General features: G+C 39.8%; 1 protein-coding gene across 2 annotated transcripts in view; it reads right to left on the bottom strand.

Annotated features, from left to right (window-relative positions):
- Gsk3b (glycogen synthase kinase 3 beta) overlaps nt 1–15,473 on the bottom strand; it is a 155,289-nt gene that overhangs the window by 10,314 nt on the left and 129,502 nt on the right. For both annotated transcript variants that reach the window (XM_036203407.1, XM_036203408.1), the window contains one exon: nt 6,683–6,781. In XM_036203407.1, the coding sequence (XP_036059300.1) occupies nt 6,683–6,781 (99 nt within the window). The remainder of the gene's footprint in view (nt 1–6,682; nt 6,782–15,473) is intronic.

The following is a 15,473-nucleotide window of genomic DNA, read 5'->3' as shown; positions in this document are numbered from 1 at the left end:
ACTTTACAGACTGAGCCAGGATCTCACACAGCTCCAGCAGGCCTCAAACTCCTGGTCCTCCTAAGTGCCCAGGTAGCAGGTTGCATTTTAGCTATTCATAAATACAAGTTTATGAAGGAAATCTAGCTCTAACACACAGTACATACAAACTTACTGGTGTGAGTTTGTAAAACGCAATAGTTTAAAAAAAAAAAAAAATCTATGTATCCAGCAGAGCTACACACATTTGGCTGCCAAACTGGTGACATGTAGAAGTACGTAAATATACCACCCCTGCTTTGCCGGGAAATGAAGAAGTACTTACTGCAATGGAAAGTATAGACGGGGACAGGGTTGGTGGAAGGCGATTTGACAGTATGTATTAAAACCTATCAAAGTCCTCATTCCTTTATTTAACATTACTCCCCAAACCATTTAAAAAGTTAAGTAAGGCTTTATGTAAAGATAAGTTTCAAAGCATTTTTCACAATAGCAAAAACAACAAAAAGTCAAGCAATCCTTAAATACAACTCTAATGTTTAAAACTAAGGAATAGGGGCTAGAGAGATGGCTCAGTGGTTAAGAGCACCAACTGCTCTTCCAGAGGTTCTGTGTTCAATTCCCAGCAACTACATGGTGGCTCACAACCACTTGCAATGAGATCTGGTGCCCTCTTCTGGCCTACAGGGACACATGCAGGCAGAATACTATATACATAGTAAATAAATAAATCTTTAAAAAAAAAAAAAAAAAAAAAAAAACAAACCAAAACCAAAAACAAAAAAATCCAAAAAACTAAGGAATAAATGAAGTGAATTACCACAAAGCTTTAGAAAGGCACTTAATACTTAGTATATACTGAGTAACACAGTATGTGTCTATAGCAGTATACTTCCACACTCAAAACAGCATGAGCCCATTTCAAAGAAAAGCACATCTCTCTGGCTACTCATATACAGACTAAGGCACAAAACAACATTATCTGTGGTTACTTCTGGAAGCACAAATATCCCAAATTAACTATGCATCCTTAGTGGAGAGAAAAAAAAAAAAGCCTAATACAGCCCCACAATTTTCTAAAATTCTGAGTTGAGATAGGGAAAACCAGGGAAGGACAGGATCAGGGAGGGCAACACAGGGAGGGCATCCAGGGGAGGACAGGATCAGGGAGGGCAACACAGGGAGGGCATCCAGGGGAGGACAGGATCAGGGAGGGCAACACGGGGAGGGCATCCAGGGGCAAATGCTGCAGCAGGCACAGAGATAGTCCGGAGGGGACCAGATGCAAGAGCAGCCTGTGAACAGAATTCACACAAAAACAACTACCAAACAGACAGCAAGAGGAACTGTTCTGGATCATTCTTACCCACCTAGAAATGGGTAGTGATGTATAAGATGAGAGGAATTCTGGCATGAAAGAGGAGACCATACAGTATGTCTAAAACTTACGTAGACTCCAGCAAAATAGATTTCAAACAGTTTAGGGAAGAGGTTAGCTTGAGTCTAGAATTTTCAAAGGAGCTAGTAACAGAGAAGAGATGGTATTTAAAACCATCCTGTAACTTTGAACACATAATTACAAATGTTCTTAATGTAAAGAAAGGGGAAAAGAATCAATGAAAAGGCTCGGATGGGCTCACTGTTTTAGAGGACACACATGTCAAAGAACTGAAAAGAAGAACGTAAACCTAAGCGGTCAGGCCAGAACTGGTTCAGATCAGGAAACAGCAAGAGCTTTCAAGGCAAGATCTAGAAATTCATCGCCCTGACCAGGTAAAATGACAGAAGAGAGACCTTATTCAACTCAAATCATGAATCCCTTTTTCATAGAAAGGTTTTCAACCAGGAAAGGAAAACCGGAATCCTAATCAACAAAATGCAACCTGAAAAAAGGGCAAATTACACACTTTAAATGTCTTCTAACTCAGAAGCCACAGTACGAGAAACAACTCTAAAGCGGATTCCAGAACCCATTTAATAAATATTGAAGACACTAGAAACTTCACGTACTCTAGCTCTCCTAACAAATCAGGACGAGTTTAATTTCCATCTCTGATATGGCTACTTTTCTTTTTAATGGACAAGGGCTGAGAATTTTCTTGACAACAGCAATTTCCTGAGGGTCTTTGTTGTTGTTCTGAGAGTCATGTGTAAGTGACTATTACATAAGAGCAGTTACCAACCACTCTGAGGTGATTAATCTCCAGCAGGACCTGCCTGCCTGGTTGCTCATCTATCTCTAGCAGACTCTGCCTTGTCCCCTTTGACATACTGTTTGTTTAGACAGAAGCAAACAAAAAAATTGGCATATTTATGAAGTGTGTAAGTGACACACAAGTGACAGAAAACCAAATGCCTTGACACTTTAGAACACACCCGTGATCCACATAGACATCACTTTTAGGGTGGGAGGGGTCCACTTGATAATGGTGATGTAAAAATGGAATGTGCTCTTTTTGACAGTAGTAGGTTTCCAGTTACTGGAACAATCCTAAGATAGATCATCTCTGTATCAGTATATGATGAAGAGGTGAACTGAAGTCAACTGTATTCATCAGACTAACATTCCCAAGGAAGAAGAAAAGCTGTCTACTTAAAATACTCCACTACCCTCACATTCAATTCATCTGATACTCAATCAAATGATCTCTGAAGAAGTTGGTATGTAAATTCGAATTGATGGTCCAGATAAAAGGTTCCAAACACGGTGACTGAGACAATCTTCTGAAGGTGTTGAGAAAATCTAACACACAGATACCTCTGGAAGAAATTTAGAGTTCTATATATAATTTAAGAGAAAGTAATATGAAAATTAATAAAATTGAAACAAACACAAAACTAAAATGTTTTTGGGGAGGAATTTCAACACTGACAGTCTCTAACGTAACAAAACATTACACACACATTATGCCTGAGTTCTGAATTCACTTTTGTGTCTAAACCTTTTTAGATGACTGACAGGCTCATCCCTGAGCTGCTGAAGACAAGTATCTGCTTCTTGGTGATGTGGTTTTGTATGGTTTCATTATAAACTAAAAGTGATTCAGCCTCAAAACTGTTAATTATTTTTGATACAGAGTTTCTATTACAGTGACTTAAATCAAGAAGGCCAACCATGGTGCTAACTTAGAGGTTCATATTCTAATTCATTAAACCCAGGACATGCTAGGGTTTATTTAGGTGGTATTGTTTAGGTTGGATGATTAGAAATTCTGACTTTGAAAATACAATACTTAAAATACTTTTTAGATTCAGCTATCTAAGCCTAGAGCTTTGCAGTTTAAATGTTTATCTCTTTGAAGCATGAAGCAGACTCAGAAATGGTTTATGAGGAGAGCTTTGCATATGCCTAAAGGCACTCTTTCACTATGTCTGTGTGGAGAGGGGCTCCCACTTATCAAGAGGAGACAGAGACAGACTGGCCTTCCACGTGTGTGGATGCTGTATCGTTTTGAGATAAGGTCTTGCTTTTAAGTGCTGGGGGCCTGGTACTCACTCATGTAGCCCATTCTGGCCTTGAACATTCATGTCAACCCTCCTGCTTCAGCCTGCCAATTGCTAGAATTACCAGTGTGAGCCACCACATCCAGAACTTTTAAAAACATTACTGCATTTGTCTTTACTTTGCAGAAACAATCACAGAATTAGTAATGGCATTTTCCTTTCACTGAGAGGCCAAGGGGCTACACATGTGAGTTTGTGTGTTTCTTACTTCTCACTGCTCTACACAATCACAGTCCTACGCTTGCTGTTTTACAGACACGGAGACCAAGGCAAGCAAAACAGAGAACATGTGCTGTGAAGGTCATTAAAGAATGTTACTCCCACTGTCAAACACACACACACACACACACACACACACACACACACACACACACACACACACCCCAAAACAAAACAAAACAAAACAAAACTAAACAGAGGCAGCTTTTTAAGGCCATACAGTTAATCTGTTGGTGGCCATCAATGTTGAGGCACACTCATTTGGCCCCCTAGAAAATTCTATTCTTTGTGGTATCACACTGTTGGCTCACACGGGAAGTGCTTTAAGAGAGTGTTCATAGGACACATTTACTGTTTGAAAAAATGATGAGAACTTCACTGACTGCCATTTCCACCAGTACCAAGTCTGAGGACTGGAAGGAGAAACTGCAGGAACAGAAACACTCCTCCTAAGCCAATGAGCTTCGTGTCCAACCAACAGTGGGAACTCTTAACTACTGGTGATGCTGATTTCACCACTAGGGAACTCAGAGTGATGTATGCAACCCCCTCTGCTGAGCACGCATGCGCTTCTTTACTCTGATTTTAATTACTGCTCCTCTATGAACTTCCTCATGTCCTGATTTACCTCAACATGGGCATAAACTCTCAGGGTCAAAGTCCAATGCCAGTTTTTCAGTTTTTTACAGCTATAAAACCCATGTATAACAGAGCGATATATTTTGCAAATTATTATAACCTGTACCAAAGCAGTATGACCAGGTTACAACAGGCTTCTTTCCAAGAATACAACATATTTCAGAACTTAAGTAATAAACATCCTTAATTATTTCAGCATCTCACATTAAGAAAATTATTTTAGAAGTAGGAGAAATGGCTCAGTGGTTAAGGGCATTTATTCTTGAAGAGGACCTGGGTTCCATTCCCAGCACCCACAAGGCAACTCACAACCATCCACTACTCCAGTTCCAGGGGATCAGACACCTTCTTCTGGCCTTTGGGCACCAGGCATATACACGGTACACAGACATACATGCAAAACACTCACGAAAAATAGACAAATCTTTAAAAAGTTCTTCGAAGTTTTCTACTCTCGACTAGTTTCCACTTCTTTGTATTTGTGTGTGTTCACATCTATGTCATGGTGTTCAGGAGGCAGCTCTTTCCTTCTACCACACACGGTCCTAGAACTGAACTGAGGTCGCCAGGCTTGGTGGCAAGTACTTTTACCTGCTGAACTATCTTTCTGGCCCATAATTCTCATTTTTACATTCTAAAGCAAGGCTGTCCAAACTTTAACATGAAGTTGTCATCTATAAGTGTGTTGGGCCATATCATAACTATCTCAGGATTGCCTGCAGCCTTTGGGGTACAGGTTAGACACGCCTGGTCTACACCAGCTCTACTCAGCCTCCTGGACACTAGCTCAGTGAGTGAGTACGTCAGTACAGCACTCGGGTCGACTTCACATTGTCAATGACCAATCTGATGTACATGGTCAGTGATGCAGTAAGTTTATTAATAGCTCACTGAACCACTCTGTCTTTGTTCTAAACAAACAGGCAACAGCATTAAAACAAAACAAAAAACCACTGTGTTTCTTGTCTATTTGAGAAAGAGTCTCACTAGATAGCTCTGGCTAGCCTGAAACTTGCTATGTAGATCAGGTTGGCCTCAAATCTCAGAGCTCAGCCTGTCTCTGCTTCCGGAGCGCTGAGATTGCAGAGTACACACTATGACCTGCTAAAATTGTATTTTCACATTCAAGATTTTTAAGGCATATTTTGGCAAAAAATTATCTCTAATTACCCCAGGAGAACACTGTTACTCATTTTGCAGACTGAGTGATCAACACACTCATGAAACTAACAAAGTTCAAATGCCTTTCTTCAAGTTTCACAAGCTGAAGAAAACACATTTCCTGGAAGGTAGGGCAGAGTAAACAGAATCCTTAACTTTAAAGATTCAAACCAGGCCGGGTGGTGGTGGTGGTGCATGCCTTTAATCCCAGCACTCAGAAGCAGAGCCAGGCAGACTTCTGTGAGTTCGAGGCCAGCCTGGTCTACAGACTGAGTTCCAGGAAAGGCGCAAAACTACAGAGAGAAATCCCAAAAAACCAAAAGAAAAAAAAAAAAAAAAAAGAGATTCAAACCAGATAGAAACAGAACTCTTTTAGAGAAGATAATTTGGTCTTTACTCTGAGTGCTAAATCTAACTACTCATGAAAGACTTCTATCACCGACCAAAACAAACAAAAACATCTGATCTCCTGTAGCATAAATGTCCTCAGGCCAAAAATGTTCTCATTCTCTGCTACTGACAATGTGGTAAAAGGCAGCTCCGCCACTTGGTGAGCTTTCCTTGTTTGTTTTGAGAAGGAGGTGTCAACTGTACCACTTGTTAATGTTTCCCAAGTCCAAGGCCAGGTAGCTCAGGAACCAGAAACCATTCTATGGTCTAGCTATAACCTGGGGATCGTTAATGAGGTTTTCTGGGGTGAGGTGGGGGAAGTGAGGAGGAGACGGTCTAAATGCATTCTGATATAAAATTAAATGTATCTTCATTGCACTTCTAGCCCTTGGAATGATTTAAGAGTATATTAACTTATAGTCATACTTCTTAAAAATCTGCCAATTTAAGGTATTAATGCAATTTATATCTGGAAGTTAGAACTAAAGCGAAGTATTCTCCACAACGTTACATTCGTAAGGCCTATTTTCTCCTTTAAACACCTTACACTAAGAAATCAGGATGTACCTTATGTGTAAAATGCATATGTATGTGTTTACAGTACTTGCGGGTTGCTGTTTTATGTTTTAGGTCGAAAGCAGTATTTTACTCTTTCATTCATTTGACTGATTTGTTTTTGACACTTGGAGAATTAAATGTTCATACTTACCACAGGAAACAGAGATGACTGTGTCCTTTTTACAAATCGGCATGTTAGAAAAAACGAGTCAGAGAGCTCTGCTGTACTCACCTGAGGCTGCTGTGGCGTTCGTAGGGGTGGAAGCAGCGGCTTGAATCCGAGCATGGGGAGGGATAAGGATGGTGGCCAGAGGTGGATTGCTTGACAGTTCTAGAGAAAAGGAAGCAAAAGTTAGAGTGTGATCCCCACTCTCTACACCCAGCTCCTGTATGTAAAAATGCACTAAAACAGTGATGCCTGCACCAGGGAGGCAGTCATCAAGTCAGAGGAAGAGCCTGTGACACAAAACCGATGCTTAAGAGCTAAATGTGTCTTCCGAAACATTTCACAATGACGGGTATGAAACTCCCACCATTCACCCTGTCACTCTGTAGCTCGTAAGTGCTCGAGGAGCAGAACTTAAGAGCAACATCAAACAGAAATGGTCACCTGAACAGAAAGGCAGTCAAGTAGGACCACTGGAAATAAAAGCATCTTCACCCCATTTTACATTCCTTAAAAGATTATTGTTGAAAAGTTTGAAAAATTTTTAACCTAAAACTAAGGTTATTTCTGCCAATGTTATAGAGACTATCTTCTTGTGAAAAATCAACTTCTATTATGTCTTAAATCATGTTTAAGATAAAGTGAAGCTGATGATATCAACACTATACATGGTAAGCCGTGGTGAACTTGCATGTATGATTGGAGTTAGCATCAAGTGTGACTGTCCTTCCAGCTTGCTAGGAAGAACCCTGTCACACCGGCACTCTAGCATGTAATGTGTGAACTCCCCTTTCCCTCTCCTAAGTGTTGTGCTTTGGGTTACTAAGTATGTGCTCACGCTATCTACAGGAAGACATTATCCTCTGAACTTATTCAGTTAATAAGTGGTATTAACTGAAAACTTGAATAAAGGAAACCCCAAACCCATTAAGTAGTTCGAGGTTTTCTTTTAATCCTGATCATCTTTCTTCAAGCTGGGAGAAAGCCAAGTGTTTTGATGCAACAGTTTAAAAAGGTTTGAGGGTCACAATCTTTTGCCGCCAACAGTGACTTATTCACAGGCTCGCAACTAAATACTAATTTTGTACCAAATTAAGATTCTAAATAAGACTATATTCTAACTAAAGCAATAAACTGATACCAAGATTTGTGAAAAATTAAAGGGAGAAAAAAGCTTAAAAGGCAGAAAGAAGACTCATTGTTCAGCCAGTGAGAACCTTTACCAGCTCGGTAGACAGAAGTCTTTCTTTGGGAAGCTGTGACCTAGTTAGGGTGTAAGGAGTGTGTAGTTCCCACTGAGGAACAGGAAGATCCTACACTGTTCCTTGAAGCCAGCAAGTTTAACTGGGCCAGCAATGGGATCTGGTATGGCTGATTAATGTAGTATGTGGTAGTTATTCTTCAGTAACATAAAAGAAATTTAAACTTGCTATCTCAAGTAAAATCTCCTAAATTATAAAGTAAAAATGAATGAATGAATGAATGAATGAATAAATAAATAAATAAATAAATAAATAAATAAAACCCACTCAATCATGTACTCATTCATCTAGTTATATAGGACATGAAACAGTACGCCAAGTCTCCAAGTAGAGACATAGAGGTAATCTTTTTTTTTTTTTTTTTTTAAAGATTTATTTATTAATCATACAGTGTTCTGCCTGCAGGCCAGAAGAGGGCACCAGATCTCATTACAGATGGTTGTGAGCCACCATGTGGTTGCTGGGAATTGAACTCAGGACCTCTGGAAGCGCAGTCAGTGCTCTTAACCTCTGAGCCATCTCTCCAGCCCGAGGTAATCGTTTTTGTTGGATCAACAGAAAATAGAAATGGTTAGGTGGGTGGTGGTGGTGAATGCCTTTAATCCCAGTACTTAGGAGGCAGGAGCCAGCCTGGTCTACAGAGAGAGTTCCAGGATAGTCAGGGCTACACAGAGAAACCCTGTCTTCTCAGAAACAAAAAGAAAAGAAAAGAAAAGAAAAGAAAAGAAAAGAAAAGAAAAGAAAAGAAAAGAGGAGAGGAGAGGAGAGGAGAGGAGGAGAGGAGAGGAGAGGAGAAATGGTCCCATGAACAAAAAGGCAGTTCAGAAAGGGACTCACAGCTATTAGGATGGCAGCACTTTCCAATTCAAGTTCCCCCATGTTCACCTCCCAGGACCCGAGAGGAAAGGATGACTAAGGGATGTGGTATGAAGAACGCTGACAGAGCTAAACCCTCAAACACACTGGGCCGGAGCTCTCCTGGCTTGCTTTCCCCATAGCCCAGGCTGCCCGGGTCCCCTTTACTCCCTTCTCTTCTCGGATTGCCTGCTTAGTGTGTGCACACACTCAGCTTAGCCAGGCTAAGAAGTGACTTACATTGCTACCAGCAAAACCTTGCTTTTTATTCACAATTCCTTCACCAACAGTAGCTATCTGGATGCTCTCTACTGCATAATCAAGTGGAGCGTTATGCCTCCTTCTTCAACCTCTTGGATTACATAGTTCTATTCTGATCACCCATTAATTACTAATTACTCTTAAGAAGTCTGGATTTAAAGTTCACTTACACAACTATATATACATACATACAAACACATGCACACACACACATATCCAAGATAAATATCTATGATTCACAAACAAGACCACCACCACCACCTGGAAACTCTCCTTCAAAAGTAGAATACAGAATATCAAACAGAAAGGCATCCAGTAATTCCATGTTCTTATGCAGAAATGGTGATTTAGAAGTACTGGGAGAAAGCACTCCTATATTTTAACAGTGCACTTTTGGGATGGCTGACAGGAATTTTGAAACACACACACACACACACACACACACACACACACACACACACACACACCACAAAGTGCATCTTAATATATTTAGTCTGAGGATATATCTGTGGAGTATATTTGAAAGGATACAAAGGCTCCTGTATAATTTTCTGATAGTCATAGAGCCACAAAACACCAATGATTCATCTATGCATATTATATCCAAATACACGTGTATAGTGGTTAGTTTTAACTGTCAACTTGATATGACCTAGAGTTACTTGGGAAGAGATCTTTGATGAGGGACAGTCTAGCTGTGGTAGAACTGTGGACACACCTGTGAGGAATTTTAATTATGTAAACTGATTTGAGAAGACCTTCCCCTGGGTTTGGGTCCTGGACTGTACCAGGGTTGAACTGAGCTAAGTAGTTGAATTCACTCTCTCTACTCCAGACTGTGGACATGACTAGCTGCTTCAAGCTCTTGTCACCCTGCCCTCCCTGCCATGAGGACCCACTTGGAGTTCCAAGTCAAATGGAACCCTTCTCCCTGACATTGCCTTTGTCAAGGTATTTTATCACAGTAGGAAAAGAAACTAGGACATGTATTCTTCAAACTCTGAAAAACATCCATACTCAGACCATGTAGAGTCATGTTCATATTTGATACAGGGCAAGTAAAACAGTTTTCAACACCAAAATAAAATATTCAATTTTGGAAAAAAATTTGAATATTAGATGTGTGTATAGTTAAAGCTTGAACTATATTAGTCTTCTTGAGATGGAGTTTGTTTTAAAAGAGATGCACCAAAGCTAAGCAGTATAACAAACTGCAGGATTTATGTGTGCACATGTGAGTGTGCATGCGTGTACAGGTGCATATGAACGTGTGTGTGTGTGTGTGTGTGTGTGTGTGTGTGTGTGTGTGCGCGCGCGCGTGTGCACACACACACACACACATAAAGGCCACAGGAAAATCATGGGTGCCATTCTACCTTGGGATTATGAGTGTACACCACTAGTCTTGACTTTCTTTTTAATGTGGGTTCTGGAGATCAAACTCAGTCCTCATTGGTATATGTCAAGCACTTTACCAGCCGAGCTATATTCTCAGCCCAAGTTTGGAAACTGCTAAAGGGCAGTTGATTCTACTAGCTAATGGTATTTAAAAGTGACTGGCTCATGAAAGTCCTTCAGTATTTTCAAGGCCATATTCTAAAGTACAAAGCAATTTACTTCAGGTTTATGGTTGCAATTTTATAAGAGAACAGATACAAGGAGTGGAGGAAGCCCAGGATGAATGTGTTGTTGATGTAAGCTGGCCAAGTCAAGGATCCCAGAGCCTCAGACCCATGAAAGAATGGCAAAGCAAATCCCACCCATCTCAGGATGAGGCTCACAGGAAAAGCGCAAAGCCTTCCCTTCTGGTCTATGTATGGATGTTGATAGTGTGTGCAGAAATGCCCACCAGTGTTTTCTCCCCCTTCTCCTACAGAGGCCGTTTTACCAAGCTAAACCTGTCTGACCCAGCTGTATATCATAAACCCTGTGTCCTTGTTATATCTGTATGTAATAACCCAACCCCTTTTTCAGCTGTATGCAGTAACCCTGCTTCTCTGTTCACCTCTATAGAATAAAAATGCTGAGCTTCCAGGTTGCTGAGATCACTCCAGCCAAGAGCCCAGACCATGTGATCCCAGATTCACTCCATGTGTCCATCTGTCTGTCTATCTTTTCTTCATTCCCTCAATACCCTAGTCAGGTCCAAGTCTCTAAGTATGAAGGACACAGCAAATAGCTAATAGCATTTATTGAATTTTGACTCATTACAGTGTGATAAACAGGTTAAGATACCATTTCACGTCCATTAGGAACACAAAAACACACCTGTGGGGGAATTCCAACTCCTCTACCCTGCAGGTACAGACCCTAAGATGTTTAGTTGTGGAAATAGAGTGCAAGTTTCTCTAAAGAGAATTATCATGTGACCAAGTAGTGTCCCAAGTATTCAAGTAAGTATTTGCATATAAACTGTCACAACAGTACCCAAGAGCCCATCACAGATGAATGCCTATGTAAAAAACATAGTACACAGCCACACAATGGAACACTGTTCATCCTCAGGAAGGAATGAAGGACCAATAAATACATGCTCTACAGATGCAAACAGGTTAAGTAAAAGAAATCAGGTATGAAGGGTCACACGGTGTGAGGTTCCATTATATGAACTATCCCAAGTGGGTAAATCCATGAAGACAAAAAGCAAATTAGCTGCTGCTAGGGGTAAAGAGACTAAAGGGAAATTCATGCTCAACGAGGACATGATTTTCTTGGGGAGCAAAGAAAATGTTCTGGAAGTTGATAAAGGTTTTAGTTAGATGCTCAGCATGAGGAATATACAGATGATCCTATGCTGTTTGCTTTTTTAAATTTTTTACTTATTTATGTATTTTATGTATGAGTGCTCTATCTGAATGTATGCCTGCAGGCCAGAAGGGGGCATCAGATCCCATTATAGATGGTAGTGAGCTGCCATGTGGTTGCTGGGAGTTGAACTCAGGATGTCTGGAAGAGCAGCCAGTGCTCCTAACTGCTGAGCCATCTCTCCAGCCCTCCATTGCTTGCTTTTTAAAAAAGAAATCCTTCATAAATTTCATCTTGGTTTAAAATTAAAAAAAAAAGAAAAGAAAAGAAAAACTTCAGGGATTTGTTGAATTGGTAACTTTTAATTTTTATTTTATTAGTAGTAATAGATGATTCTCACTGCTGAGTTAAGAATCAAATGAATTACTTCAAAACAGCAAAGAATGGTGTAAACTTGAGTATGGATTCTGAAATCTAATCAAATAAGAAGTTTAAGTAGTATTTCACTTTACACACACACACACACACACACACACACACACACACACACAGTGAAGAATATGTACTAAATATGTTTGGAGACAGTGAGAACTATTCTTTCAAATCTACCTGTCGTAAGAATTAGTCAGAATTTATATGTATGTATTTGGCACATATCTGACTAGGGGTTTTGTTAGTTTGTTTTTAATTACAAAAATATTTAATCTTTGGAAAAGCTGATGTGAACAAAATCTCGATCAGTGCTGGCTTGTCATGAACAGTTTAAAAAGATGGAAAGAAATCTAACATTTAGAGTTCCTAATATAAAGCCACTTTTGCAACTAGCTGGAGGCCACATGGCCCTTATACATCACTTTAAAAAGTACTCCAGTGGCTGGGCAGTGGTAGTGCACGCCTTTAATCCCAGCAGTCAGGAGCAGAGGCAGGTGGATTTCTGTGAGTTAGAGGTGCCAATCCTGGTCTACAAAGCAAGTTCCAGGACAGGTAGGACTGTTACACAGAGAAACCATGTCTCGAAAAAAACAAAACAAATAAAACAAAAACAAAAAAGTACTCTACTAGCAATTATACTATACAGACAATAAATATATACTTACAGTCCAAAATAAAATACAACTTGAAAATGGGCATCATAGACTTTTCAGTTGTCCTCAAATTTTGAAAGTGCCTTAAATAAAATATTCAGGTGCTATAACCAAAAACATTTCATGGCAAAAAACAAAAACAAAACAATATCTTAGGGATGTCTTTCTGTATGCTGTGAATGTGTTGCTCTGATTGATTGATAAATCAAAAGCTGATTGGCCAGTAGCCAATATTTCCTAATATAGTATAGGCGGGATAAGCAGAGAGGAGAATTCTGGAAAGTGGAAGACTAAGTTAGGAGACGCTGCCAGCCACTGCTATGAGAAGTAAGATGTAAAGTACTGGTAAGCCACGTGGCAACTTATAGATTAACAGAAATGGGTTAATTTAAGATATAAGAACTAGATAGCAAGAAGCCTGCAACGGCCATACAATATAAGTCTCTGTGTGTTTACTTGGAGTGGCTGCAGGCCCAAGTGGGACTGGAAAAAAATCCAGCTACACAAGAAACAAAAACCAACAACTGTTTTTTATTAATTAAAAAAACACGGGGGTGGGAGGAGGGAGGACAGGGGAACCCATGGCTGCTATGTAAAATTAAATTAAAAAAAAAAAAAACAAAAAAACCAAAAAAAACCACCGATACAAAAAGTACAAATTTTCCAATAATTGTTTTATGGGATTCGATGAATAAAAAATAAAAATTCTGGGGCTGGAAAGGTGGCTTAGTAATTAAGAGTACTTACTGCTCTTCCAAAGGACCCAGATTGCCAGCACCCACATAGCAGCACACAATTATCTGTAACTTTAGTTCCAGGGAATCCCACACCCCTTCTGACTTCTGCAGGCACCAGACATACAAGCTATACACAGATAAACATGCAGGCAAAATACTAATATTCATGAAATAAAATTAAAAGCAAAATTGCTACATATAGTCCTATGAAATATAATTAAAACATATCAAAGTTAACAAATGCATTAGAAATCTTAATAGAATGTTTTATACTCAAGGATTATCAATGTATTAGAAACTGAGAACTACACACACACAGTATGTTACAACGTGATGAAGACTAACTGATCATTTAAGGGTTCTGCCTTTAGTTTTCTCTGTATTTCTTCTGTTTCCACCATTTTCTTTACATGCATTGCTATTGGTGAAAACCAAAGCAATATGGAACAAAAATAAATTTTCCTTTGTCAAGAGAACTAAGAAGAGGTCAGTTAACATTCTAGCTTAACCTATCAATGACCCCTGGAGCTATGCAGCCTTCTCCTGATACTTCCAGCCACGGGGATTGACACACAGAGAAACAACCTGCTCCTGAGTTAACTAGGCTCTCACTGATTCACCAATAACTTTATGCAGCCTATATGTACAGTTGCCCTAATTTTTTGCTATCATTTTCAACTCTGTAATCTGCAGAAAGAACATACATTTATTTTCTTTATAAGATCATCCTTTATATGATATATTAAGGAGATGGTGAGCCTTCTGTGACCAAGAAAGAGACATTTCCTTTATTTGAAGATGAATATTTTCACTTTGTACTTATATTATTCTAAATTGAATGTGGAAGAATACATGAAATAAATGTGAGATTTGAGTGAACAGTAATGGCTTGTATGGCTTAGTTTAAAACTGTCAACATTATGTGAGTACCATCTGTGCTGATGGAGTCTTAAACCACATTTAAAAGAGTATTCCTATGTCCCAAGACTGTTAACTCTGTTGAAAGCTGATCTGAGACTCTGAAATGTTTGGGATCCTCATCACCCCCATGTTAAGCATAACAGTAACGAGTTGGAGGGTAGAGTATTCAAAGAAACATTTGAATTATAGAGCTTGGAAAAAAGGAAGTTGAAGTGTGTTAGTAGCTTTAAAATGGACCCCCCACATTCAATAAATGAATGTTTCTTTCTTGGTTACAGAGGCTCCCCATCGTCCTCATATACTTCCTAGCCTGTTGAGTCCTTACCACTCAGTCAATATACTCATTACTTCCTTCTCATGTTGTATTGATAGGGAATTATAAACATTCGTGTTTAGTTTGGGGGGAGAAACCATTAGAGGAGGGGAGTTAAAAAAAATGGAAGAATGCCTTGGAGTCTTGATCAGGGAGGAAGGAAGTGAACAACACTAAAATGGTGGGGAGATGATGGCTGTCTTTAGATTTCTCAGAAGCCACCAAGGAATGAGTGAACTCAGCTGCCTTTTAGTGTTTGCTCAGCAGCAATGGGGCCAAGTCCAGAAGGGACAGGAAATTCTCCATTTCTCTCATGTAAGTTCCAAGTTTGTAGGACTTCTGTTTTACAGGATCATTGAGTTTACAGAAATACATGTGTGGTTTGAGTAAGAATGGTTCCCATAGGCTCATATATTTGAATGTTTGGCCATCAGGGAGTGGCCCTGCTTGAGAAGGACACGGAGGTGTGGCCTCTTTGGAGAGGTGTGTCACTCTGAGGTTTCAGAAGCCCAAGCCAGGCCCGGCGTCTCTCTCTTCCTGCTGCCTGAAGACCACGCTGTGAACCTCTTAGTCTATTCTCCAGCACCAGGTCTGCCTGCACAGGGCCATACTCCCCACCATGATGATAACGGACTCAAAAATGGTCAGACTATGACTGTTTGCAAATTTTCATCTGTC

Source organism: Onychomys torridus, chromosome 12 (genome assembly GCF_903995425.1).
Source record: "Onychomys torridus chromosome 12, mOncTor1.1, whole genome shotgun sequence".
In the NCBI taxonomy this organism is placed as follows: Eukaryota; Metazoa; Chordata; class Mammalia; order Rodentia; family Cricetidae; genus Onychomys; species Onychomys torridus.
The sequence above is the reverse complement of the archived record's forward strand: the minus strand, read 5'-3'. Positions and strand labels throughout refer to the sequence as shown.